Source organism: Neocloeon triangulifer, unplaced genomic scaffold (assembly GCF_031216515.1).
Source record: "Neocloeon triangulifer isolate White Clay Creek 2 clone unplaced genomic scaffold, ASM3121651v1 ptg000008l, whole genome shotgun sequence".
Lineage (NCBI taxonomy): Eukaryota > Metazoa > Arthropoda > Insecta > Ephemeroptera > Baetidae > Neocloeon > Neocloeon triangulifer.
The window spans coordinates 4,973,057-5,000,499 of NW_026775550.1; the positions used below are offsets into that span (position 1 = coordinate 4,973,057).

General features: G+C 35.8%; 2 protein-coding genes, 3 long non-coding RNA genes and 2 other non-coding genes across 7 annotated transcripts in view; 5 read left to right on the plus strand and 2 right to left on the minus strand.

Annotated features, from left to right (window-relative positions):
• The window catches only part of LOC132194972 (uncharacterized), a 92,784-nt gene that overhangs the window by 33,049 nt on the left and 32,292 nt on the right, over window positions 1-27,443 (minus strand). The gene's annotated exons all lie outside the window — the stretch shown is intronic.
• Window positions 1,031-19,673, plus strand: LOC132194850 (reversion-inducing cysteine-rich protein with Kazal motifs). Its single transcript, XM_059616407.1, has 15 exons — window positions 1,031-1,195; window positions 1,253-1,305; window positions 10,009-10,092; window positions 11,112-11,148; window positions 14,052-14,215; window positions 14,269-14,464; window positions 14,813-14,952; window positions 15,011-15,272; window positions 15,502-15,785; window positions 16,230-16,503; window positions 16,732-16,917; window positions 17,609-17,804; window positions 17,876-18,027; window positions 18,378-18,505; window positions 18,945-19,673. Exons 1-15 carry the CDS (start codon window positions 1,144-1,146, stop codon window positions 19,590-19,592), a joined length of 2,856 nt encoding a protein of 951 aa, XP_059472390.1. The 5' UTR covers window positions 1,031-1,143; the 3' UTR covers window positions 19,593-19,673.
• On the plus strand, window positions 13,122-13,228 carry LOC132195051 (U6 spliceosomal RNA). The gene has a single exon (XR_009441608.1). It is a non-coding gene; the product is annotated as a U6 spliceosomal RNA (small nuclear RNA).
• LOC132195052 (U6 spliceosomal RNA) lies at window positions 13,432-13,538 on the minus strand. Its single transcript, XR_009441609.1, has one exon. It is a non-coding gene; the product is annotated as a U6 spliceosomal RNA (small nuclear RNA).
• On the plus strand, window positions 21,443-22,241 carry LOC132194944 (uncharacterized). The gene is made up of 4 exons (XR_009441589.1): window positions 21,443-21,490; window positions 21,546-21,567; window positions 22,035-22,099; window positions 22,171-22,241. It is a non-coding gene; the product is annotated as an uncharacterized LOC132194944 (long non-coding RNA).
• On the plus strand, window positions 22,467-22,787 carry LOC132194945 (uncharacterized). The gene is made up of 3 exons (XR_009441590.1): window positions 22,467-22,604; window positions 22,657-22,701; window positions 22,754-22,787. It is a non-coding gene; the product is annotated as an uncharacterized LOC132194945 (long non-coding RNA).
• LOC132194903 (uncharacterized) lies at window positions 24,818-26,103 on the plus strand. Its single transcript, XM_059616495.1, has 8 exons — window positions 24,818-24,898; window positions 24,953-24,988; window positions 25,043-25,270; window positions 25,323-25,391; window positions 25,447-25,483; window positions 25,536-25,606; window positions 25,660-25,768; window positions 25,844-26,103. Exons 2-8 carry the CDS (start codon window positions 24,959-24,961, stop codon window positions 26,101-26,103), a joined length of 804 nt encoding a protein of 267 aa, XP_059472478.1. The 5' UTR covers window positions 24,818-24,898; window positions 24,953-24,958.

Genomic DNA, 27,443 nt, shown 5'->3' on the forward strand with positions numbered 1-27,443 from the left:
CCGGCCAGAAGAAGCAACTCATCTTATGGCAGGCCATGTGTTTTCGAAGCTGCAAAGGAACCACACGAAAAGCCATCAAGTGTGTGGCTGCAGCGCTGCTCTTTTGGTCGCTTTTACGACTCAGTGAGAAACTTATTTTTGACCCAAAAAGAGGAGATTATCCCTTCTGAAAGCGGCTTTTAATGCGATTATGCATTAAACTGTTATTGCCAGGGTGACCCTGAGTGATGTGCACAATGACGGGAACCCTACCTAGAGGGGAGCGTAAATGTGACACTCTTCACAAAGTAATTCTTTTCATTCACGATTTCCTCTCTGGAGATTTTGCTTCAATGGGAAAATTTGGAGTGGAGAGAGAAATTTGACACCCCAGATAATTGTGACGGAGGAAGAAGGTTTTAATTGAATTTCGCGGTGACAATTCAATTCACAGAAAATCTGATCAAAAGTAGTTTTCAATTAAAAATTAGGAAAAATATTATAAAAATGAACAGAGATCAAATTTGGGCTGTTTTTGTTAATTTTTCACCCAAATTGGATTTCAGTGGTAACAATTTAAAACACAAATGAAAAATTGAATAATAACGAAATTACTGAAAGAAAGCACCAAATTATATTACTTTAAATTATAATTTTCCAGAGAACTTGAAAACGTGAAATAAATTTATAAAAAAAACTAAAAAAAAAAGCTAAGCATGATTTTCATTTAATTTTTTAATTTCACTTTTTCATTTTTAATTCTCGTGAAATGAACTAAAATTTGAATTGGACTAAATAATTTTCTGAAGGGAATAGTTTGGAGTTAAAGTTTTGATCACGGGTCGGTGGTGAGGTCATCCATCTCGGCTCTCATTTCTTGTGTCGTCTGCCTCGCTCGGTCAACCAATTTATTATTCACTTGCTTAATCCGCGGCTCCCGCCCGACGCCTTCTTCTTGGGCCACGTGACTTGGAGCCCGACCAGCGCGGCGACGGTCGGACGGATCTTTTTCTTTCTTTCGTTTCTCTCTTTGGTTCAGTCTTCGGTCGTGCGCTCGCGAGAAGGGACGTGCGCGCGGCTCTCCCGATATAACACACGTTTGTTTTGCTTCATTCAAAAACATGAGCTGAACTTAACAAAGTGACAAAAAAAATACAAATTAAAATGTGGTCTCTGTGGATCTTCCTGTTGCTCTTCTCCACCACTTCAGCCCAGGGTCAGCATTTACAAACCAGAAATTTTGTACGAAAATTTTTCAAATTTGAATTTGCAGAGTCGGCTTGTTGCGCCCGAGCGACCGGATCGTGTCGCTCTGCTTGCGAAAAGGTAATTATAGTCTTTTATTTTATTTAAAATTTGTTTTTTAAACGATTGGATTTTATGTTCGTTCCTTTGGGAACGATTTTGGAATTTTGTTTTCGTTCGCGGCGAATTTACGACCTTCTCGGTCACGCAGCAGCTGATATGTTTTCTTCTCACAGAGAGTCTTGAGTTTCAGTTAATAAATTTCTTTCTACTCTCAGCCCCTGCTCGTCGTTTCGAGAGAGAAATATAATAAAAGTGTCCGGAGAGATTTTATCAAACGACTGAGTTATTGTGTCGGACCAAACGCGACAATTTTTCTTTTTTAAATTATTCTTTCTCTTCTCGTCGGCCGCCCCCGTACAAACATCGCGCGGCCGTGTGCTGAATTCAAAATTTTATTTTATTTTTCCTCCGCTGACGCAACAAAGATAATTTTAATCACGACTTCGGACGAAGCAAGTTTTAATTAATTATATCTCGGAGCTTAATTTCTATCGCGCAGCAGCAACTTCAAAGCTTGCTGGAAAAAATCATGCACGAGTAGCAGCAACTTTTTTGAGAGAGAAAATGGTTCATTAAGGGAGGCAGATAAGCCTGCAGAGCAGGCGGGTCATCGCCAGCGCAAAAAAAAATACTTGTCATGTGTTTATCTTATTAACCATCAAAGGACGGTCGTAAAAAAATATCCACTCCGGCCATGGTGCTTGTGAAAGTGCAGCAGTTTGAATTAATCGCATTAACACATGGGAAATAAATTACTTTTGACATTTGCACGCCAATTAAAAATTATATATATTTTCGTTGCAAATCCCTTTTTCTTTAAAGTTCTTTCCATTGAATTTTAAAAACAATATCCTGGAAAAAATGATCTTCAATTTGAATAAAGAATCAATAAAAGCTCGCGAGTGACTTCAAAATCGGAATTTGAAATCAGGTAGCATTTTTCATCTCATTCTAGAGACCTTCGACCCCACCTGTGGAGCAGAAGGGTTGCTTCACCTTGGGGGTCGTCATGTTCAAACCTGAAAATTCATGCATATCGTTTTTTAAGTCTCCCCCCTCATATCTCTTTGTAGGGAGATATTTAATAATTCTCTCTATAAAAATAAATCTTTGGGAGAAATTTTATAAACAAAAAAACTTAACTATAAGGCTATAAGGCGTGAAAATAAAACAATCGGAGAATTTTTTCACCATCGTAAACCATTCCTTTGAAAAGTAAGCGTATAGTTTACAAGGGACATTTTTTACATTTTTCTTTCTTATTTAAAAAAAAACTCAAAATCAGTCAATGAATTTATCCAATTCTATATTTAAATTTAAAGGTTCTGGTAAAAATAACTCAGTAAAAATTTAATTCTTTCTCCTTAGGCCGATAAAAATTTTCAAAAGATTCAAATCAAATTCCAGCAATTTCTTTATAACTTTTAATTTATTTTTATTTTGTATTTAATCCACATACAAAACTTTTCTTTCTTAATTATGGCTTTTTTACTTTTTTTTTCCTGATCTCGTTTTGTGTTTCGCGCTGCTGATCCGCTTTTTAAGCAGCATATATGTTAATTAAACGGCATTTAATTTTATTAAACCAGTTCCATGCTCATGTCTTGTCCGTCGGTTTCCATTGCCACGCCGTTCGCGATCTCAATGCAGAGATTGTGGTGCGAAAACCAACGCCACGCGGCTTAACTTTCTTGTGCTGTTATTATTAACTCGGGGAGATTTTCTTGAGTGTAAAAAATCTTGTGATAATCAATTCGAAATTTGCCGGTGATTTAGCGACTTTTCATAATAATAAGTTGCAGCGTCACTTGAGGTGCCGCGGAAACGAATATGAAGAAAACATTATTTTGAAATATGAAAACGGGAGTTGAGTATATAAATTGTGCAACAGGTTGTGACAGAGGAAACCAAAGAATTTTTCTTTTCGGTGAAGGTATGAAGTTAATTGACACCAAAGTGTGGTGGGACGAGCAAAGAGAGATTTATTAGTTTCATGGCCTTGTCACAAAACGCCGGCTGACATTTATGTAGCTCAAAGTTCATTTTCCTTTTGTTACTCAGGGCAGGTGTTTTTAATTATTTTTCTGGTGCAAGCAAATATAGGTTGCGGGAGAGATAAGAAAGTGGAGCTTCAACTTTTAATTCTAATTTCAATAATCAGTTTCTAATTTTTGAATCACTTAAAATCACCAGTAAAAATTTATAAAAATATAAAAATTATTATAGTCTAACAATATTATATTTACTTTAAAATTTTGTCCATAGATGTCAAATGAAAATAATTGGAAAAAATATTATTTTTGCTAGTAAAAATTATTTTATTATTTACGCACTGCAGTAATTATAATACTTGAAAATTAATAATTTCCCAACATCATTCTTAAATGTCAGTTCAAATAACAATATAAAAAAATACTAATTTTTCCTTGGATCCTATTTTTTTCCATATTATATAATTTTCAACATCTCATAACCTCTGAAAACATTTAATCCCCTCCAATTTAGTTGTGACTTGTCATAAAATATAAATTAAACTTTCCCACGCTTAATGTCTTAAGAGAAATTCAATACCTTCACAGAGGTCCTCAAAATGTGTGGTTTAAAAATAAAACTTTATTGCTGCTTTTGAAAATAAGAGCTGGCGGATATCAAATATATATATTCAAACCTAACCGCGCGTGTCGTTTTGTGTTTCATGTTTGTGGGACATAATTAGAAAAGCAAATAAATTAGGTGGGGTTTTTCTTTTTTGTCCCGTCGAGATGCAAATCTGGCCGCGAGTCAAGAATTCAACCGAGAGACCGTTTTCTTTCCTCCGGGTCCAGCGCAGCGGCACAACCGCCAGGGTGGTCTCGATTTTTCACACTCGCTCACAACACCAATCCTATGACAACTCAAATCTCAGAAAATAGAAATAAAAATAGAAAATAGTCCGTATGACTTTTTTTAAATTCACTTAAATCATAGCGAATTTCATTAGAATTTCACATTTGCGTAACTTTTTTAATTTATATCTAGGCGATTTAAAAGTTTTTACGCTCTTGAGGACCAAAATTTGACGCTATTTTTAATTTTTGGAAATTCAACAATATTCAACAAAACTTCTTTATTAAAATTAAAAATTAAAATTTATTTCAATCTTCTTTTGAATTATTTTAAGTTAAATTCATTAAATTGCTAAAATCAAGCTACGAAAATTGGCAATAACTCTCTAAATTTTTGTAAAAAAAATCGCACAAGTGTATTATTCTGGAACAATCTTGCATAAAATTAGAGCCCAACAAAATATCCACACTTTTTGGTGGTTTATCATCTTGTTTATTGCAAATTTGAACCAAAAAGTATTCTTAAAAAGACATTTTTAAATAGAGTCCATTAATACACTTCTTTTTGTCTCCCACAAGTGGAAACAAAAAAGTAAACGCTGCTGACCCGGCAGGTCACCGAAACCGGTCACGAGCGTTTTATTCCTTTGTCTCCACTGGTCGAGCGCGTCACGAAAATGAAAAAATGAGAGAAACGTCTCTCGCGTTTTAAACTTACTGATTTTTTCACTTGTGTTTTATCCGAGTCGCATCAAAAGGCAGCTCTGTTTGTGCAGCGCGCGCGGATTCACTCTTCAGTGAGCGCAAGTCAAGAAATTATTTGCTCTTAAAAGCTCTGCCTCGGAATTTTTGGCGCTTGCTGGGGTTAATTAGTTGAGAAAACGTACGCGGAAGAAAAGGGGACGCGCCTCATCCATCACGTCTCCAAATGACTCTTCTTTTTTTTATACTTTTCTATTTTTTAAATGTTTTTCTCGTGTCTTTTCCCAACTCGGGGTGGCCAGGCGGGTGAGGGAGAGACGAGACAAATAAATAATAAGCCACAGAGGCCAGGTTAGATATTCTTTTTGTCACGCGATCGCAAGTTGAGATAGATGTGGCCATACCAACTTCTCGGTGATGGATCGACCATTCATATTTTATAATATGCGTGCATGTTGTTTGTTCTCCTCCCCGCCGCGCACATCATCCCGACCGACCCGAGCTGTAGTGAAGACCTTTTCTTGACCCAAACTCACTCCCATTGATTTGGGCGAGAGACAAATAGGAAAGAATACACTAACAAAGAATAGTCAATTAGGTTTAGATTTAGAGCTACTTGAATTCAATATTTTTTATATAAATAACGCGAATGGTGAATTAGGACAATTATATTCAAAATATCTCTCAATTCTCTTAATTTTTTGGGTTTCGTTATTTCCTTCATACTTTTCAAACATAAAATCTGAAAGTGAAGGAGAATAGACTAGAAAAAAATATTCCTTTTTTTTAACTTGACTTTGCATTTTTTTGTATATGACGATTGAGAAATTTTGGTACATAATTGATTTACAATCAACTCTATAGATTATTTGAACGTTTAATTTTGATTAAAATTTTCAAAAGTTTTGACTTTCCGACATATAAAGCAAACTTTTATAGAGGAAATTAAAGTAATAAATTTTTTTTTAAATCAAATTTTACAGTATTAGTTTCCATAGAATATTAATTGGGTTCAAAATTGGGGAACCTGAACCTACTTATTTTGTCAAATTTAGTTGTAAATGGAAGTTGTTTTTGTAACAAAGTAACAAATTCAAGAAGCCATTGAGAGTAAATATTTTCATTATTTTTTCGGTATTCCTTAAAACTGTCTTCAAGTTTGGCGTTTCTGGTCTGAATGCATCAGACGTGCAACTTTAAATGTAATTGATTGTTTATTCAATATAAAATAACGAGAGGCGTTGTAAAAAGAGCAAATTATAAGAAAATATGGTTAATATTATAAATTAATCGTCATTACAACAAATATAGGGAGATCTGTGTAAATCGTTAAAATAAAAATTCTTACCGCATGCAAAATTTAATTTCATGTAATTTAAAATTGAATTCAAGTAGCAAAACGTTTCCAAGTATCACTTCATATATTTTGAATTGCTTTTAAAAATGCAAGAATCAATTAATTTAGAACATTTATTTTCCAATTCGTTCCACTTGGTCTGGAGCAAATGGCGAAACGCTAACTTCCCTTGCAAGCCGCTTTGCTCCTTTCGGCCACGCGGTTGATGTTTCAATCCAAGCGAGGGTGTTTTTGTCCGCGAGGTGTGACGCGCACATGTTTCCCCGCGCGCCTATTATTTATCTCAACGAGACTGGAGTTTTTTTTTCTGTGTTCGCAGACTCATATTCCACGCTTGCAAGAGCCTCCAGCCACAACAAAAAGCATAAAAAACGAGAGACGCGCAACTGTCGAGATGCGCTGCTCTCAAAAATGGAGATGAAAAAATTGAATATCGAGAGAGTGGGCGGTGCGGATTCGTGGAATTGAATTTATCTTTCTCATTCATTTAATTTTTTTTCTGTCGCCGGCGAGAATTAAAACAAGGCGGCCGATTATTCTCATTGCGTGAGTTTTTCCGTCCTTGATCTTTGTGCCGGTCGGGGTTCGAATATCGAATAATCCCCGTGGCCCCCTTCCTTTTCAAAGCTCACAAGACGAAGTCGTTCGTTCGTTCGTTCTCTCACTCGACAGTCGAGAGTCGCATAATAAATAATGAGCGTCAAGGGTTTATTTTCGATTGACTAAGCGAGCGCGCTGCAGAGAGCGACGAGGAGCCACTTCCGTTCGTTATTTATTCACTCGCTGGCCCGCGTCGTGTGTCGCGGATGAAAACGCCACAAAATCGTGACTGACAGTCTTAATTTTGATTTATGAATTCAACAACAACAAAACAAAACAAAAGGGGCAATTTGTCTGTTTGTCTCAATATTATCTATTTTCAGAACAAAATTTGGCCAAACGCGCGGTTTCAGAAATTTATGAAGAAAAAAAAATTGTTTATCAAATTTAATCAAATTAGATTTAGTAAATTATCAAAATGGATGCTATGAATACTTATTTACTACATCCAAGAATTAATTTTAATTTCAGCACTCAATAGTTCAATTTTTTATTTTTGGTCAGGTCAAGACAAAAGTGTTACCGGCCTGCCCTTATTTGAGTTTGCGGAAATTAATCAATTTCCATTGATCATTTAATTTTTCTATTGATCAAAAACAATTTTTAGGTTCAAATCTAATAAAAAATCGTTATTGATGATCAATTATTTCGATATACAATTTAAAAAGTGCTTGATGAGTTAAGGAGATGACTGACTATTCATATGTAAATCTTGTGGGGTAAGTGTAAAATTTAAATCATAATATCAAAAATTTCCGGTAGAGAAAATAAAGTTAAAGGAATAAGGGAATAATAAAAATAATTAGGAATGAACTATGTGATAATTCTTTGCACGTCTGTTGAAAAAATCAATAATCAGCAAAAAACGCAGCAAGCGTGGTTCAATTTTTATTTTTATAAACTCACCTGTCACATGATGACTTAATTCAAGAATTAAGAATTCAATTAAATAACAAAATGTGGCTTCTTTGTAGTTTGCCTTTTTGTCGGCGAGTCTCTTTTGATTATCGGGCGATTAGCAGACATAGGGGATGTAAACCCTTTCTTCTTCAAATTTCAATTTTTTCTTTTTCTTATTTATCAAGAGGAATAAAATAATAATGATGTGTATTCAGATTTATTTTTATAGTTTTTTATTTTTCATTTGATGATAAAAGGGAATAGCTTTGAGACTGTGACCAAAACTGCTTTTTATTCAGAATATAAAAGACAATATTTGAAATTATGATGACTGAAATAAACAGCGCAAAATTAGTAAAAAATGAATTAACACGACATCAAATTTTACCCCGCTTTTTTCCTTTTAAAGCAATTTGAAAACACGCCGGATCCCAAGCTTGTAACAAAGCGTGGGAAACCTGATAGTCCGATGGACATGCACGTTTCCTGTACAAATTTTTGAAAAGTCGCCAGCGTTGGTCGCGTCTCCGAGCTTGATTGGCGCGCGCGAAATTCACGCTCTTGTATTTATTCTTTTTTATTATATGCGCGGACGTGACTCGAAAGTGCGGCAGCATTTTTCAAACGCGCGCCTCGCGGTTCTAAATTTATGCACTTTTTGCGGCTCTCTATTTTCAAACCCTTGAATCCACGCCCAACGCGTGGTCGCTCTCAAGAGACTAATTCCCAATGAGAGGGCGAGAGGAAAATCTCTCCGAATCTAAAAGCATCTCTGCTGCGCTCCAAAAAATACATAAGCGGATTTGAACGCGAGCTTTTCAATTAGGATCTATTTGCTTTTGAAGAGATGAGAGAGCCACGCCTATAAGATTTAGGCAAATGCGTTACAATCGAAAATTTTCAAATGTTTTATAATCGGATATGAACGGATATTCATTGTTAGCGAAATTTAAATTCATTCCATTGAACTCGCTGATTTCAAGAGGATTGAAACTGATTATAAATATGTAGATTAAAAAATATACTATAAAATTATATTGATTGATTATTATTTGTTTACGTTTGCCAAATTCTACACTACAATCATGAAAAAGTTTAGAATTCTCAATAATTAAATAAATTAACTGTAATTCTATTTTCTTCTAGTTGCAAATTGTGTTTATTAATATATCACCAAGCATCTATCATTTCAGGAACTAAAGAGACAAACAGAATGTTGAGAATTTATTTGAAAAATTTATTTAATCAAAATTATCATATGTTATTGTTTATTTGTCCAATTTAAAATTGGGAAAAAATTAAATTAATTCAATTATCTCTTTTCAAAATTATTTTAACTAATTAAGAATATCTCAGTTTAATGCCATCAATTTCCAATGAATTTTTGTAATAAATTTAAAACGAAAGTTTCGTTTTAAATTAAAATTCTCTTGCATAATTATGCTAAAGCATTGTTATCACAAAAACTTGTTTTCGTAAAGATAAAGAGAAAAAACTTGTTCTTATCTTAGCAAGGTGCTATTTACCTTGCAATTATTTTAATAGAGCGAGTTTATTACATAAAATTAGGTAAATGAAGCAGGAGAGCATGTTTATTTTAATAGACTCTAATTAAAAATAAAATCAAGTCATTGCCAAGAAAAAAGTGAAACTTTATAACCTTTTGATAGAAGCTGCCTGGAATTTTCTGTTAGCGCGAATTTTGGCCGAATTCCAGCAGGAACTTTTCTTAGGGCGTGGATTTTTGTGCGTTTTAATGCCGTGAGACGCGCGAAATGAGCAAAGAAACGCACCTGCTTGCGCTCTCGCGCATACCAATTCAAAATATTGCCACCGTGTGCCGCGAATGTCAATTATTTCAAAATACATATTCTTATTTTGCATTTGCTGAAAGAATAAAAATCTAGGTACTCTTCCAAATAATTTTTATTTTTATGAAAATATCCCTTACTTCTGAAAATTTTTATGAAAAAAAAGAGAAAATTTCAGAGAATTTTAATGAATTAAATAATTATATAAAAAACTGGCTGTTCCTTGCTGATTTTGTATAAAAGTACAAAAAAAATAACGCAAAGAAAAAACATATTATACATTGGAAAATCACATTAAAGGTGAATTTTTTTCCAAAAATCTGGACATAATTGGAAAAATAACTCTCAAAAACTATATTTTTTTATAATCTATAAATTAAGAAAGATTACGAAAATAAGTATACTAATTTTTGCATGATATTAAATATATTGGAGCCATAAATAACAAAATAATAAAATTGTCAAAACGGTCTAAAAACACAACGATTGATTGAATATTAACAAAAAAAAAATGTTTTTTTTCCAGATGTCGTTGGTGAGCGTTGCGGCCGATCCAGCCGAGTTGCATTTGCGCGTCGATGAGGTGCAGAAATTCTGTCCAGACCAAATGGTGAGAAAACAAAGAGCTCAGGTTTTTTCCTCTCTCTCTCCGATCTTTGATGCTGCTAGTCAAGATTTCGCAGCTGCAGCGTCTTTTGTCGTAAAAGGGACGTGTATTGTGGACGGGATTAGCAAATAAAGACGCCCCTATAGCGAAATTAAAAGCTTCCTTTTCCTTTTTTGCGCAGCGCGCGCGGTGGCGAATTTGACGGCGCAAGAGCGCTTTTTCTCGCACGCAACTCCGCGAAGAATAGACAGGAAATTAGCTTATTATTATTTAATCCATACATTAATATGCATAATGAACACGTTCAAAACAATTCGCATTGATGGACGGAAAAAAATATAATATGATTCAACTGATATGAAGAAATTTCTTTGCATTTCATTATTTTTTATTTTACAAATCATTTAACAAAAACTCTGTAAAGAATTTTCCGAAAGGGATATTATTTTATGTTGCCAACTTCCTTAATTGGGATTTGATATGAAATTAATTTCATGCATTTTCAATAATTCATTTCGGTCAGAGAGTTTTAGTTTTTTGTTTGAATAAAATTTAAGAAAATCTATATTTAAGACAAATTAAAGCTTGATAAAATTATCATCTAAAAATTTTGGCTATTAAAAAACCATAGCTTCCTTTGTTGAATAAAATTTTATTGACGGAAATAAAACCATTTAAATCTTATAACTAGAATGTTTTCTATTTTTTTTTTTCAATTCCTCGGCAGTAAAAATAAAGTGCGGCGCATTTTCCGCGCGAGTTTGGCGTCTCGTGGGACAGGTAAAATCTGTGCTTTGTTGACAAAAGGGAATCCGAACTGGCGCTGCCGGGGTCTTTATTTCATTGTTATGTTCCCTTATTTTTTCCTTTTCATCTTCAACTCTCCCATTTCTTTCTATATTCTTCGGCAGACAATAATAATGCCCCGCGCGCTTTCCGCTCCTTTGTCCAATAATATCTGTTCAGAAAAAAATATAATTATTATAAATACAAGATTTAATTTTGCACTCCTATAATCACAGGTGCCGTTCTGGGAGTGCATGAACGAGACAATCAGAGGTAAGAAAAATCCCACAAATTTTCAACTTTGGCTTGCATGTGATGAGATGAAATTCGCGAATCTCAACTCGCAGCGGGAGATTCTCTCTCGGACAAGCTCGCGTTTGTTTTATTAGTCAGCAAAATTCCAGCATCATTGAAAAATGAAATAAAAAGTAACTGGCGTCCTGCTGAGAAAAATCTGCATGAGACACAAAAGTTAATTATTTTCTCTTTGGCAAAACAGTTCCTTTGTATTTTCTTCTCTGCAAAAGAAAAAAATAGCATAACATAATAATCAATATGATTATTTACTTTTTCAATTAAAAGGTATAAAAGTAAAAAAAAATTAAATTTAAGCAGCTAAATATTAAATACCACATATTTTTTATCGTTGGCGTTAATTATCCATTCAATGAAAATGTCTCTTCTTCTCAGAATATTTCTGATTTTTATAATTTCATCTTCCAAAAAAATCACATTTCGCTTAAAGAATGTTTCGAAGCCGATTCTTTCAAATTAAGCCATTAAATCCAACTCTTTCCCAACAATAATTTAATACCACTAAATTTTTTTTACATACGCTGGCATTTAAAAAATAATCATGAGATTTTTAGGCCCCACCATTCTTAAATAAAATATTAACTATTGAAAGAACAAAATTTGGCACATTAATTAACTTTTGAATTTAAATCTTAAATCTGAGGCCCGAGTGATGTAATCCTGGTTTCTCTTAAAAATTTCTCCTCCCCTTGAGTCATGCAAAAATCCAATTTCGAAAGTCGATTTGGTGTTTGCTCTTGAGCAGACTCTCGAGGATTTGCACTGCAGCAAATGAGCCGCAGATAAGTCGCGCGACGAGAGTCGAGGAGATGAAAGGGAAAAGGCGTTTACGCGTTCGCACCTGGCTATCTCGGCTTTAGCGATCTGCCAAATTTCTCCTTCCGCAGAGCAGCAGCGAGAGATTAATTCGGTGCTGCCTGATTATTTGTTTATTCGGCGGCGCGCGTTGCCTTTGATCTCGATCGCCAACAGAAGCGCAACACAGCCCAGAGAGAAAGGGTTCTTTAGCGGCCACATCAAACGCGCGCGTTTCTTTTCGAATAAGAAAAAGAAAACGACCCCAGCTCTCTCGCGCCTCCTCACCAAAATTATAAAACCGTCCAACCGGAATAACAAACTGATGGATGCACGCCTCATTGAAAATCCAGGAAACTTCAGTCAAAGTATTTTTTTTTTTTAATTTCGTGAAAAACGGTACAAACAAATAAAATACTAAAATGGAGGAATTTTTATGATTTAAAAATATCCGGATTCATATTATTTCTAAAATTAACTTATCCACAATTAAAAAAATGCTCCTCGAAAAATTTTCATTTTTTATTTTCCACTTTTGATGAATGGGTAGAAGTTGTCTCGTTTGTCTGCGCGTCCGTGGTCCGTGTTTCTTTCTAAATTTAAAAAAGTCTCTCTGGGCGATGGCACGCGCCCAACCGGTTGCCCGCCTTTGTTGTCCCTCGGCTTTGATCTCTTCGCTCGGCATAGCTGCCGAAAGAAAAGAGCCTTCAGTCGGCCGGAAAAAAGACCAATTCGTCGCGGTAATTATTATTATTCTTTGACAATGAAAATAGAAACAAACCTGATGGATAGACTTCCCGCGCGGTCGTGGTGGCTTCGTCGATCGGCCGCTCGTGGCGACACCGGTCGGTTCGAATGGCAGTGCGAAGGTTCCGCCGTCAGAGGCGCTGAGTACGCGTCGGCAAGCAAAGTGAGTGAGAAGGCTCACTTTGTCGACAGAAATTAATTCGGTTTTCAAATTTTGTGGACAAAACTTTATTTTAATAAAAGCAAAAAACTACGTTTGCCACGAATATAATACATTTATATGTAGTAAATTAATAAAAAATTAAATATAGTCATACTAAAATTTAGAACTAAATACGACCAGGTTTTGAAGGTACGAATGTACCCCCAAACTGGTTGGCATCATCAATGTAGTCTCTTCGGAGCTACATATACTAAAATTGGAACGATACAGAGAAGATTAGCATGGCCCCTGCGCAAGGATGACACGCAAAATCGTGAAGCGTTCCACATTTTTTTTTTTTTGAAATTCCATTAAAATATTGTGAAATCACCAGTGATTTCTTTTTTAATTTGCATAATATAAGAATTGAAAATTTTATTGACAAACTAAAATGGAAAAATATATTAAATAAAATCGTAGCTCTATTTTCTTGCATAATTGTCAGGTCAGGGGTTTCAAAAATTTTAAGTTTTCAGTACTGCCATCTCAGAATTTAAAAAAATGTGGAACGCTTCACGATTTTGCGTGTCATCCTTGCGCAGGGGCCATGCTAATCTTCTCTGTATCGTTCCAATTTTAGTATATGTAGCTCCGAAGAGTCTACATTTACTTCAGCAACCAGCACGGGGATACACTCGTACGGTTATAACCTGGTAGTATTTAAGTAAAAATTTGAATTTATAATCAAATTTAATTTTCAACCGGCCAAATTTTCTTCAAATCAGTATATTTGAAATATCCTAGGTTTTTCGTTTTAATTAAAATCAAGTGAAACGCAAAATATCGCGTATTTAGCCATCAATAATCAACAGCCTGCCGAGTTTGCGGCTCATGTCACAATCAGTGCTTCAGGTCTTTGCATTTTAGAGACTTCTTTGTCGTTCTTATTATACATTTTGTATTTTTCTCTCATGTTTTCCGACTGGAATAAGCAATCTAAATTCAAATGAACATATCGGTGATAGAATAGTCAAGAATAGTAATTAATAATTTCTTTTAAATAATAATTGTTACACATTTATTAAATTTACTTTAAAAAATTTGAAAAAAAACAAGAATATCATTATTGTTAATATGTACCGAAAAAATGGAACTAATTTGGTATGAAATTTTGCAGACATTAAGCGCGGCGGGAGTTGGTCAGGCCGCTTGTGCTGTCCATTGGCTCTTTCGGCGCGTTGCCAGACCTCGTGCGTCAAAGCGTCGTCGCGCTCCGACCTGACGCTCAACTGTCGGCAGAGCGACGAGATCGACTTCTTCAGCTGCCTCTCTCGTCAGGAGGTGAATAGTTTTTATTTCATTCGATGAATTTTCCATAAATTTTAAGTTTTCAGGTCGGCGACGAGTGTTGCGCTCCGGCCCATTCGCCCGAGTGTCGCTCGGCGTGCTCGGCCGTTTTCCGGACGGAACGCACGCCTAGCAGGGCTGCACTGGAGGCCGTTTTGGAAACGTGCGGCGAACGCAGCCCGCGGGTCCGCCAATGCGTCAGAAATCACACCAAACTAATGCCGGCGCACAACACTGAAAAATGTAAATAAAAATAAAAAGTCAAAAATTGATTTGAAAATACTTATGAAAAAAATTAATTGTTTCTAACAATTAAAAATAATTGGTGCTTAAATAAAATTTTCTGTTCATATTATGTAAAATTATTTATTTCTAATATTGAAAGAAAAATGGAAAATTCTCTCTCCATTATTTCTGGACAAAACTTTATTTTTAAACATATTTTTAATTTAACTTTTAAGCAAAATTATAATAAGTGAAATTTATTTAATTATTCTGCCCTTTAATAAACTATTTAGTTTTTTCATTTAAATTGTATTAAAATAATTATTAATTTAAAATTAAATTAAATTTTCAAATTTTTTTGTACAGATTTGCACTGTTGCGAGAGGAGTCAAAACTTGCAGTGCAGCGAAACGTGTCGACGCGCGTTGCGGACGAAAACGACGCAACACGAAATCGTGGACGCGCTGCAGGACGGAGGCTGCGGCGCCCCCATGCAATTTGACTCGGTGCTGTGATTCCCTTTTGTAAACGATTTTTCCTCTTATTTTGCCTTCGGTTGATCAGGACAAGGTGTGGACGTGTCTGATGCAGAGCGGCAACTCGGCGTCCGGGCGTCCGTCGTCCGGCAACTCAGGCGAGGCGTCGCGCATCGACCGGACGGGCATCGACAGCGCCAAGCTGCATTGCTGCTCCAAGGCGCGCAGCCCCGCGTGCCGCCTCCACTGCGTCAAGACCTTCCAGAACGAGTGGTCGCGCAACGACGTCTTCGACCGCGACTGCCTCTCACAACCGCACGAGGAGAAACTCGTCAGGTGCATCACTGACGGTGAGCCAAAGTTTATATGAATTTTTTATTTTTATTTAGTACTTCAAATTTACTTTTTCATGAAATCCGCCTCGAGTTTTAACTTCCAGAAATAATAAAATAGATTTTAAATAATATTGCCTTCAAGCCAAAATGTTATTTTCAACAAATTTGGACTAAATGTTTTCTTTTATTTCATTTTAATTGTATACTTAAAATTTATTTTATGTAATTCTCTATTATCGCCCAGTTGAAGAGCCGTGCGAGTTGGGGTGCGACGGATTGAACTACTGCACGAATCTGAACCACCGTCCGACGCAGTTGTTCCGCAGCTGCAACGCGCAGGCGGACGAGGCGGCGCGTTTCGACGTGACCCTCTGGCAGCAGCAGGGCTTCATTCAGATGCCGGGCGGCTTTTCCCTGCCGGTCCGCAACACGTCGCACTGCAACCCCGACGCGTGGAAGGCGGTCGCGTGCGCCCTGCAGACGCGCCCCTGCCACCCCCAGGAACACACATCCAACATTTGCTTCCACGTCAGTACTGCTAAATTTTCCTATCAAGTCAAAATTTTACTCGACAATTGAATAAAAACAATTTTATAGAGATAAATGGGGAAAAAATAAGAAAAATTAAAATGACGGATAAAAATATTAATTAGAGGCTAGTTTGGAATAAAAATCAGTTTTTTTTTCAACAGCGCTTTTGTAAATAAGAGAGAAAAATACTATAGTGGTGATGATGAGCTAAAATAAGGAAATTAGGAAAATTAATTAAATATTAAAAAAATAGAAACTATTGCAATTTTATAAGATAATGCTAAATAAACTTTAAGATTAATCCCAATCTGTAATTAAATTCAACTCCAAAAAATTGAAATTATTCAAACAATGCATTTAAGACTGTGCCTTTGTTTTGTGTTGATTATGAATAGTATGAATTTAAGTTCTGCAATTTAAAAAAATACGCTTTAATTTCAGGATTGTGTGGAGTTGTTGAGCGAGTGCGTGGACCAAGAGCGGCTGCCGGCAGGGGCGAGCGTGGCGACCATGTGCGGCCGATTGTCGCCCGAAGGCGCCTCTTGTATTTCCCTGCGCAACTTTTTGCAGCCAAGCGCCGAATGGGCCGTCGCAGCCCTCGACCTGCAGGTCACGGCACCCTGTCGCGGTGACCCCTGCAACGAGTCCGAAGTCTGCGTCGTCAACCGCAATTGTCCCGCCGGAAAAGCCTGTCCTCAATATTCTTGCATCAAAGGTAAACAGAAAAAATTAATTTGTTTTATTTTTTAATTTAAAAAAACATTTACAAACATATAAAAACGCGACGTCATACCTTTTTAAATTAAATTTCGCCTTTAAACTTTTCTAACGATTGAAATTTGCTAGGCTTTCATTTTTTAAGAATGTATTCTTTTTTCAATTAATAAAAACAATTTTTTTTTGCCAATTGTTACTTATGAAAATTTAATATTATTTATTTCAGGTTGTCGTTTGGGGGATGTGTCGCAGTACGTGGTGCCTCGTGGCTCCTACATGAGGTTCCCAGTGTCTCGGGGCAGCAAGAGTTGCATCAAAATTTGCCAGTGCTCGGCAAAGGGCACTGCAGAAAGTTGCGTCCAGCTGCCCTGTTACTCGCTTGACGCTTGCATGCTGGGATCATTCAAAATTGGTAAGCAAATCTATTTCCTTTATATTTTTTTGCATCTAAATTTTTCAACTTCGACAGTTAACTCTGGTTTATAAAATTAATACATCTTTATGATCTTAAGAAATTAATGAGTTTTGAAGAAACTCTATTTGACCCTAAAAATAAATTTCCAAAATCAACGACTTTTTATAGACGTATTCGATTATTGAAACGTAATTACACTGTCATGACAAGGTTTTAAAAAATTAATTTTAAACTATATTAAAATATGTTTGTTATAGTCTGTTGTTTTAATTGTTATTTTGAAGCATTTTGAAGTTAAAATTTAAATACATTGCCCTGATCTACAACTTCAAAGTTGTTTTTTAAATTAAATAATGAACTATATGTATTATTGAGTAATTATGATTTGATTGAAAGATAAAATAATAATAATAATAAAAATACCCAAATAATAAATAAAATTGGAGCTTTCCTTCCGCAAGTTCAAAAAAGGGCACCGGCCGATAAGACACTTTGTCTTAGCCTGACCAAAATAAAATCATTAAAAGTAATTAAGGCATTTAAAAAATATTTTTGTGAAATCACGTTTTATCGTGTATTTATTTCAGCAACTGATTTTCTTTCAATCATTCATTGATTTTTCAATAAATTAATTTTTAATCACTTATTGAATACATTTAATTTTTATGTTCATAACATTACTTTACAGAGCACGGCGACACATTTTTCATGGACTGCAACCTGTGCAGTTGCTACGCGGGCGAGATAACGTGCAGCAAAAGACACTGCGAGCCACTTTCGACGCCTCATCAACCCTACTCCAGTTTACCCTGCAACTGCCCCGCGCACCACATGCCCGTGTGCGGCCGAAACGGAAACACCTACCCATCTGCGTGCCTTGCAAAGTAAACAAAAGTTTCATAAATTATTTAGTAACATTATAAGCAAATGCAATAAAATGGAATTGCATGAACAGATGCGCCGGTTTGAAAGACTCGGACTTTGACATGGGCCCCTGCTCGAGCCGCGACCCCTGCGACCCGAACCCCTGCAGCGTTGGCCGGTGCGTCCCTTTGCGCCAAGTGTGCCTTTCACATTTCCACAAGACTTGTCCCCAGTTTGAGTGCGGTGAGTTTTTGGACTTGTAATAAAATTGTTTTTCAAACAAAATATTAGTATAAAAACATTCTTAAAAACTATTTTGTTGAAAATTCCAAGCCCATTGAGAAGAATTATTGAAAGAAATCTTTAAATTTGTTGAAAATTTTAGTTATAAAATAGGTTTAAGTTTAATTTTCCCCATTTTTATGGTAAAAATTTAATTGCAAAAGAAATTTGTAAAAAATGCGTAAATCATTCGGCATGAAAATGCATTTCAACATACTATACATAAAAAAAACATTAAAATAAATGGAGATATTATTTTATAATTTATAAACATAAATAAAAATGTTGAAACCAACAAATTTGTCTTGCAGTTGACACCAGCAGACCGTGCTCAGAGGCGACGTTTGACCCTGTGTGCGACGCCGACAACCAAGAGCACCCCAACCTCTGCTACTTGGTGCAGTATAACAAGAGACTAGCTTACAAGGGCAAGTGTTTGGTAAGGATAAAAATTATTGAATTTTAATTGTTAGAAATTGATTATCCGTAACAAGAAGACTTTTATTTAATAAGATTAAATTTGTTAAGAGCCTTAATGTTGGGGAAAATCGATTTTGACCATTTCTAGCCGATCTGCCTATTTGAAAATGTTTCTGCATTTAAAGGGTAAAAATATCTGCCTATATTTTCAATTAAATTAAAAATAATTAAAAATTAAATTAAATACTTTTTCCCATTCGCTCGCACTGATTCAGTAATTAATGCAAAATTATTAAATATTAAATAAAACTCCAATATATCTTTGAGTAAATAAATGTCTATTAATTGTATTAACAACTGAAAATATTTGTTTAAAATTTAGAAGGTGAAATAATATTAAAAATATAAAATTTAAAAATAAATCGCATTAAATTTTAAAGTTTATTCTATTTTTACAGGCCAACTGTAAATGGGTTGGCGTCGTGTGTGGTGCCGACGGCCAAAGTCACCTTTCCGAATGTGCAGCTCTGGCCTCCCGAGTGGCCGTCGACTACGAAGGTCCCTGTTTGGCCGTTGGCCTGGCCCTTCCCGCGGCCGCCCCCCAGTGCGGAGCCACCGTGCAGTGCCGGCCGCTGGCGGCCGCGGGCTGCGCGGCGGCCACTCCACCAGGGGCCTGTTGCCCAGCGTGCGGGGGCGCCTTGCGAGTGCTCTTCAGCCAGAAACAGGCCGACCGCGCTGTTCTGGCCGTGCGACGGCCGTCGGCCGTCTCAGTGGCCGCCGTGCTTGCCGCCTTGGAGCGGCACGTGCAGACGGCTGAGTGCCGACTGCTCGGCCACCTCACCGTCGAGGCCGATCTCTTTGTGCAGGTGCGGCCAGTGTTCTCCCACCCCTCGGCCCTGCAGCTGGCCGCCTGCGTGGCCGAAGCGCACAAACTGGCCGCATTGGTGCAGCAGGACAGCCCCAGGCTGCTCAGCGAGCTCAGTCTCTCCGTTTTGACAGCGGCCGAGGTGGCTCACGGCCCGGCAGCCGTGGCCGCCTCGGCCTCTACCCTGGCACTTGGCGTGTGGCCGTTGGCCGCAATTGTGGCCGCCCGACTCGTTCTGTGATAAATGAAACTGCGAGAAACAACAAGAAAAAAACAGTGACGTGTTACCAAAAAGTGATTTTCACCTGACTGCGGAATTTAATTTTTTTTTTGTTTTTTTTTTGAAAATTTTGAGCCAAAGTGACCATATGAGATTGTTTTTATCCCCAAGACAAACTCAAGCTGTGGCTTTTATTTCATTCGTCAAGACTGACGCCATTATTATTATACCAATAATAGTGTTTAAATAAGTTTTTGTGCTACTATAAATAAATAAAAGAAAGAATGATGAAATGAAAACCAAAAAATCACACAATCAGCTCAGGAAAAGCTAAATGTATAGTGACGAGATTTGACTTTGAAGCTGCAATAAAATTATAGAACATTTTACATAATATAGAAACTTGTGTTATCTTTAATAGATACCTCTAGTCTAAATGTATCAAGATTGAAAAATGTGATTTCTAAACGATTCTATTGATATCATCACTGCTAACTAAGAAGGGGAAGTGGATCTAAAAAAAAATAATAATAAGAATAATAATCTAAACAAGTTTACAAAATATGATATCTTAAAGTCTCATTTTGGATGCGGAAAACTTGTAAGAAAGTTTCAATGAATATTTACAAATATATTTTGGTTAGCAAATTTCCTAACAGCAAAGCCAAAAACGAGTAACAGTGATAAATTGCAAAATCAGTTAAAACACTGCATCCTGTATTTTTCAGTTGAGGTTAGGAAATTCATGCGACTCGTTAGCGTAATTTTGACGTCATTTTATATGGAATTGAAATTTTTCAAAGGAAGTGCGGCCTGCAGCTAAACACTCAAACAGAGTCGTGTATCAACATTAGTTAGTCGATCATTCATTAATAATGAGCAGAGCGGTTGCTATAACTGTTCTTTTACTTTCGTTCGTGATTTTGGTGAGAAGAATAGACACATAAAAATTATGCTTTCATTAAATATGCCAGATTCCCCAGTAGGTTTAATTTTGAATCGCTTTTATTTTCAAATTGGGCCTATGCGCTATAGTAACGCTTTTTTTCTAGAGCTGGCTACTACTAATTCTTTCCCAATGTTATTCCACTTTCACATTTTGTCTGCTTGTTACAAAAAAATAACAATTTAAAATATCGAAACAGTATTTCGCTGTATTTTCAAGGGGAAATGAAGTTAAAACTATATTTTAAAATAAAGCTACACTTTCTGGAGGGAGCACGGCAAAAAGATGCTTCAAAAACTTTTGGTAATAACAACATGAATTTCATTGCTTGGAAGCAATTAAAATAATCCAACTTGAGCAGGTGCAGGTAAAAGCAGCAAAAGACAAGCTTTTAAAAAACAAAAAAGAAATACGATAATCAAATGCTGCGGAGAATTCTCGTGCTTCAAAGGGACTAAGAATTTGACTTCAACTAGTTCAACTAAAACCACAAGTCTTTTGAAAGCAATGTCTCCAGTATTATATTCCCATTTCACTTTTATTTGATTCTCAAAACATTTGCATAAAAATTTTAAGGCCATCACGATTAAGGAAGAACAAACGGAGCAGGGAATTTCTGAAATGACCACCGAATTGCCAACGGAGGAAACTTTCCTGACAACCCAGCCGCCCCAAATCATCAAGACTTCTGTTCTTGTGCCACATGTCATCCCTACAATAACAACAACTATTTTTGTTGAAATTAGCACTGCCTCTGTACCGAAATCTACTGAAACCAGCAGTAGTTTTTGGGCTGAAGTAACAACCAGTGCACCTACTATAACTACAATAACTACTACTACAACCACTACAACTACCACCACACCTGTATAAAAAAAAAAACATTAAAAAAGTTCATATTTTTTTTAAACTAATTTTCGCCCAGCCGTGCGTTAAATCCAACTGCCAGACTTTCAATTTGCTCCAGCAAATTGTAAGTCAAATCATTTATTTTATTATAAAAATGCTTTATCACTCTCCTTGATTAGGTAAACGCCACAACACCGAAACGTAAGTGTAAAATATACAAAATTGCAGAATTTTTTCATAAATTGCGAACTAGTAAAAGATATTAAGTGAAAAAATGGTTATTTCTTAAAACTCAACGATGGTTGCTCTTTCTTGTTCGTGAAATAGGGTTGAAGATCGTGCCAAAATAGTACATTTGGTTATTGTTTTCTTCAACTCTAATTGCCTGTTATTTTGCTTCACAATGCTCTCAATAGTGCCCACTTTTCTCAAATGATTTCCAATTCCAGGAACGGTACCAATTTAATATTATTATTAAATAAATAAATTGTTGGATCCCTTATAATTATTGAAGTTGGTCAGGAGCTTTGAGAAAACTACAAGACATATAAATCCACAATTCAGATTTGCAAAGTAGATTGCACCGAAAAAATTATTTCCATGCCACCATATTTGTTTTAGTTTGTAAAATATCAAATATAATTTGAAAAATCAACGCCAAATTGCAGCCTCTGCGCTGACTGGAGCTACTTTTGCTTCCTGTGGCCGTTCATATTTTGTAGGATCGCAAGCAGTAAAAAATAATTTATTAGTTTTCATGGAACCACAGAATTGTGATTTTGATATAATATTTTCCAATCGCAGGCGACGGTTTCGTCAGCGTCCTTGAATTGCAAGGCTAAAAATTTGAGTCTTGTTTCCATCGGATCGACAGATGAATTTGCATGTCTGCTGGATTTGTACAATTGTACCCACAGACGATTTTTTCTAAACGTGTTGATAATATATTGAACCCAAATTTAGCTGTACAAAGCTTTGGCCTTACCTACTGGACTAGCGGCTCGAATGAGGGCGATTTTTGCGACACCCTGAACGTCTACAGCTGGTGCGCTTTGAACGACACCCTGTTGTCACCACTGCTCTTTCGAGAAGTCGGCGACGATTCTTTTTGGACGAATTTGACGGCCGCAAATCAAACAACCGACCGGTGTTTGGCCTTCAAATTCAACACCACTAAAATCGAACGCAAAGGATTGCAACACGTAGGGTGCAACAAAACCTTTCCCTACATATGCGAGGTCATTAAAAAAATTATTTTCTTCCGTAAAATTTCATTCATTTTAACAATAGCCTCCCTGTCTGGAACCAAGCTGCCCACCGAGCTGCAGGATTAATGTATGATTAAATGAATTCAATTCCAGTTTTAAATATTGAAATAAAAAAACAGAAAACTCTATTTGACGCGAATCAAAATGTCAAAGGTTACACCTGTGTTTCCAATTAATGAAAAATTGGTTTGAATCGAATTTTCAATTTTAAGATCAACTTTCGTATGGATTTTGGACACAACGTTGTGGCAGGCAATATTTGTTTGGAAACAGGCCCGTGAGAATTACTTGATGTTTTATTAGTTGATTGATTAAATCTAATTATTATTATCATAATGACCTGTTGTAAAGGCAAATTGGAGATGTACTATATATGTCTAATGCAATAAATTTTGACCTAATCTAATCTTGACAAGATTCAAGATTTAATCAACTATTTACAAAATTCTTAACCAGGTGACCTGGGAGGAAAATTGGAATTTGTGTTGCAGTCTGGGGATGGCCCCTTTGGTTTTGGAAACTTACGAGGAGCAGATGTGTTTGGAAAACATGACCAGAAGTGCACAAAATCCTAAAAATAAAAATGGAAATGGAAATTTTGTGATTCAGGCAACTGGACTTTGAATTTCAATTACTGGACGGCGGGCACTCAAAAAGAATGTCCCGGTCAGTGGTCCTGGTGCGACCCTGGCAACAACTACCTTCACCTGAAAAACAGTCTCAAGTGGGAAAAAGGCCAGCCGGACAACAACGGTGGCAAGGAGGACTGCGTGCACCTCAGGTTTGTTATGAATGAGACCGGCACAATTTTGACGGACAGAAACTGCACCAGCAAGTACATCTTTCTATGTGAGGTACTCGTCGATTTACTTCAGTAATGATTTTCTCATCAAGTTAATCTAAATAAAAACCCAGAGTCCACCTGGCGACATACCGAAACCACCTTGCGCTCAGCCAACGTGCCAAATAGCAAAGGAGAAAAATGTAGGAATGTTTGTTTTTATTAAGCTTTAAAAAGTCTCTTTTGAAAAACATATATACCTTATTAGACTTTGATATAATTAAAAGTTCCTAAAATAAAACGGTTTCTAACATAGACTTTTAACAAAATTCTGAAAAAATTTATTCAAGCGACAACTTTTCTATACCTCTGTTTTCCCGTTTTTTTTATATCGGTGCATAATTTTAAAATAATTGGAATAAGGCAGATTTCTATGTAAAATAAGTCTAGCATTTGTTTTTCTCAAATAATGTTTTGTATCTTGAAATCGCTTCAAAAGTGTTCGATTTTGAACATTTTGATACATATTTCATAATTTCAACACAGAAATAATAGAGTTTCAAAAATTATTTGCGAAAAAATTGGAATTTTAAATTTTTCTAGTCATTTTGAAATAATAAAAAATTCTCATTATAATGATTTTGATAAAAAGAGTCTTGAATTAATAATGAAAAATTTATCAGTGCGTTATTTCTTTTAGCAATCACTCTTCTCTGGCAACGAGCTGATGAGTTAAATTTTAAATTTTGCCTTCAATTAATATTTTACATTAATTAAAATTTTTGGAATCAGATTTTTACAGTTACGGTTCTTGGGTGGCGTCTTGTGGGCGAAATTTCTTATTTTCAAAAACAAAGGTATCTAAAGAATTGTGGACGACTTAATGTAATCTAAAATGATAAAAAAGGCGAATTACTCTGAAGCATGGAAGGGATGCATGACCATAGGATTGAGTTTGCTCTCCCTTGATTCTGTTGAGAAAACCAAATGCTTCACGAAAATGACAAACAGTACTGATGGATTCAAATTGAAAAAAATATTCAATGCTCTTCATTCTCAATAATAGAATATTCTGCTTCGGTCAAAGACGGCGATTATTGGACTTCGGGGACCAACTCAAATTGTTCCGATAAGTTCCACTGGTGCTCGAAAGATTCTGGTTTCGTCGATAAACAAGTCTCTTGGAAAAGTGGCGAACCGAATCTCGCGACTGGCGAGTGTGTTTACGTAGAAGTGAGAAACGGAACGGTTGAAAGGTCGGTGATTGCTGTCGGCAATTGTTCCGAGGCCAAACAGTACGTTTGTGAGGTTCGGCAGCGGGGACCTGCTGGGAGGGCTTTGGCAGTGGAGTGCATGTCACTCTGGGACATAACTGAGGGTGAAATTATTCCAACATTTGGAAAATTTAATCAAGAAAATCACTTTTTCAGCCGACACTGAAATACTTTTGCTTGGCTTTAACAATTACACTAAGAGATTGACAGTAAAGTTAAATTTAATTTCTGTTAATTATAATTTATTTTTGTTTTAATTCTAGTGCTTTATGAAATGTCTAGGGGAGGATAAGAAAATCGTTGCGTTTTTTTTTCCTAAATGGCCTAAATAATTGTGTTAATATTACTTTCAGTTTATGGGTGGAAAACTGAACGCTGGCGAAACATTAAGAATGATGGAAATAGCCACGCAGGACACGCCGGATCAAATGGAAAAAGGGTTCAACGGATTTTCGCAATGTTCGTCACAAACAGGCGTCGATGAGTGCGCCGTGGCTGCAGCTTCCTATGACTGCGGCGTTGAGAAAATTCCCGACATAACGAAGAAAATGGTGGCAAACGGAAAAGGCAGCCCTGTCGAGGTTTGATTTTTGTAATTTTTTATTGATATCAAAGTGAAAACTTTAAATTAAGTTGATTCCATCTGTCCCCTGCGTGCCTGCCAGAAATTGCATTACAGATTCGTTGCCATGCGTCGTAAATGTATAGAACCAACAATAATCATAAATGTTTTCTTTTAAAACTTTTCACCCCATAGCAAACTCTGGTTGATCAAATTGCAAACACTAATCAAAGTAAGAATGGGTTTTATTGTGCAATCAATCAATTTAAATGTTTTATTTCCAGCTTCAATTGGGCACATGCGAACGTCGAAATATCAAAATAGGCGATTCTTCATGTCAAATTACATAACTTTCGTAAGACTATTGAATGGAATATCACAATTTTCCTGCAGCTGAGAGCATTTTAGAATGTATCGACGGCTCACCAGTACTGCTGCTCCATAGGAATGCGGCTGATGGAGTTTGATACGTTTGAAGATATGCAAGAAACTGCGGCCAGCGTACGGCAATTGGGTTGTAAGTAAATATAAAATTTTCCGGGAAATTTAACTTGAAAATTCCATTTTAATTAATCATCCAATTCTCTTGCAGTGGTTAACAATTATGTTGTACTTTCGGAGGTGATGTCCGTTGACTCTACGACCGAAGTTTGGTGTGGAAGTCGAAGACGAATCAACGCCACTTTGTACGGCCCTAGTTTTGGTTTATCACCCCCTGCTTTGTCATGCACTCCTCAGATTTACTTCATGCATGCGTCATACACTAATTATGGCGCTTACAGCCCAGCAGCAGGTCTTCTTTTAGCTTCAGATGTTCCTGTCGTTGCTTATTTTGTTTGCGCCAACAATTAATGATTCTTGTTTACTCAATTTGATGCACATGCCTAATTTTTAAAGTGTAATGTTTAAAATTTCTAAATTTCCTTTCAATCAAAAGCCAAAAATACAAAAAAACATTATCAATACAAAGCATCTCCATATTCGCGGCCGTCAATCGCGATTTCCTAATCTAAATTTTTCTTCAAGACTGATTTAAAGGTCAATAGAAAATAATATTTCTTGAGTTTATTCAGTTTAAAGTTTGAATAATAGAGAATTTCATTACAATAATTTTTAAATTTACCCGAAATTCATAAAAGTAAAAATAATTGAATTTTTGGCTTCTTTAAATATTTTTATAAAAATTATTTTTTATATTCAATATAATTATTTTTTATTTTTAATCTTTTTCGTCCGAGAATGCAGTTTTTCACCTACAATTTATTATAATCTTACATGTAAAGATCATGAAAACAATTGGAAATGTAAATTTATTGAATTAATAATAAATTGTGGTTTTCAAAATAAAAAATTTGCCCTCACCTGAATGTTTATTTTTAAATTAAATAGTAACCTATATGCATTTATTAATTACGATTGAAAGTAATTAATTAAAAAATATTTTGGTGAAAACAAGTTATTTGAGTAGATATTAGCAATTGATTTTCTTTTATTAAATTTATAATTTATTTTTCAATAAATTTATTTTAATCACTTAAATATTGATAAAATTTAATTTCTCTGTTTACAACATTATTTTACAGAGCAAGGCGACACATTTTTCATGGACTGCAACCTGTGCAGTTGCTACGCGGGCGAGATAACGTGCAGCAAAAGACACTGCGAGCCACTTTCGACGCCTCACCAACCCTACTCCAGTTTACCCTGCAACTGCCCCCCGCACCACATGCCCGTGTGCGGCCGAAACGGAAACACCTACCCATCTGCGTGCCTTGCAAAGTAAACAAAAGTTTCATAAATTATTTAGTAAAATGCAATGAACTGGAATTTCATGAACCCCTACAGATGCGCCGGTTTGAAAGACTCGGACTTTGACATGGGCCCCTGCTCGAGCCGTCAAGACTGACGTCATTATTATATAAATCAACGAACGTGTTTAAATAAAGTTTTTGTGCTAATAAAAGAAAGAATGATTAAATGAACACCAAAAAATCACATAATAAGCTCAGGAAAAGCTAAATGTATAGTGACGAGATTTGACTTTAAAACTGCAATAAAATTAAAGACCATTATACATGTATAGAAACTTGTGTTATAGATATCTCTGAAGTCAAAATTTATAATGATTTTATTTGGAAAATTTCGAGTCTTCTAGAGTTTCAAAATAATTCATTCTTTCCATGTGACTTGAT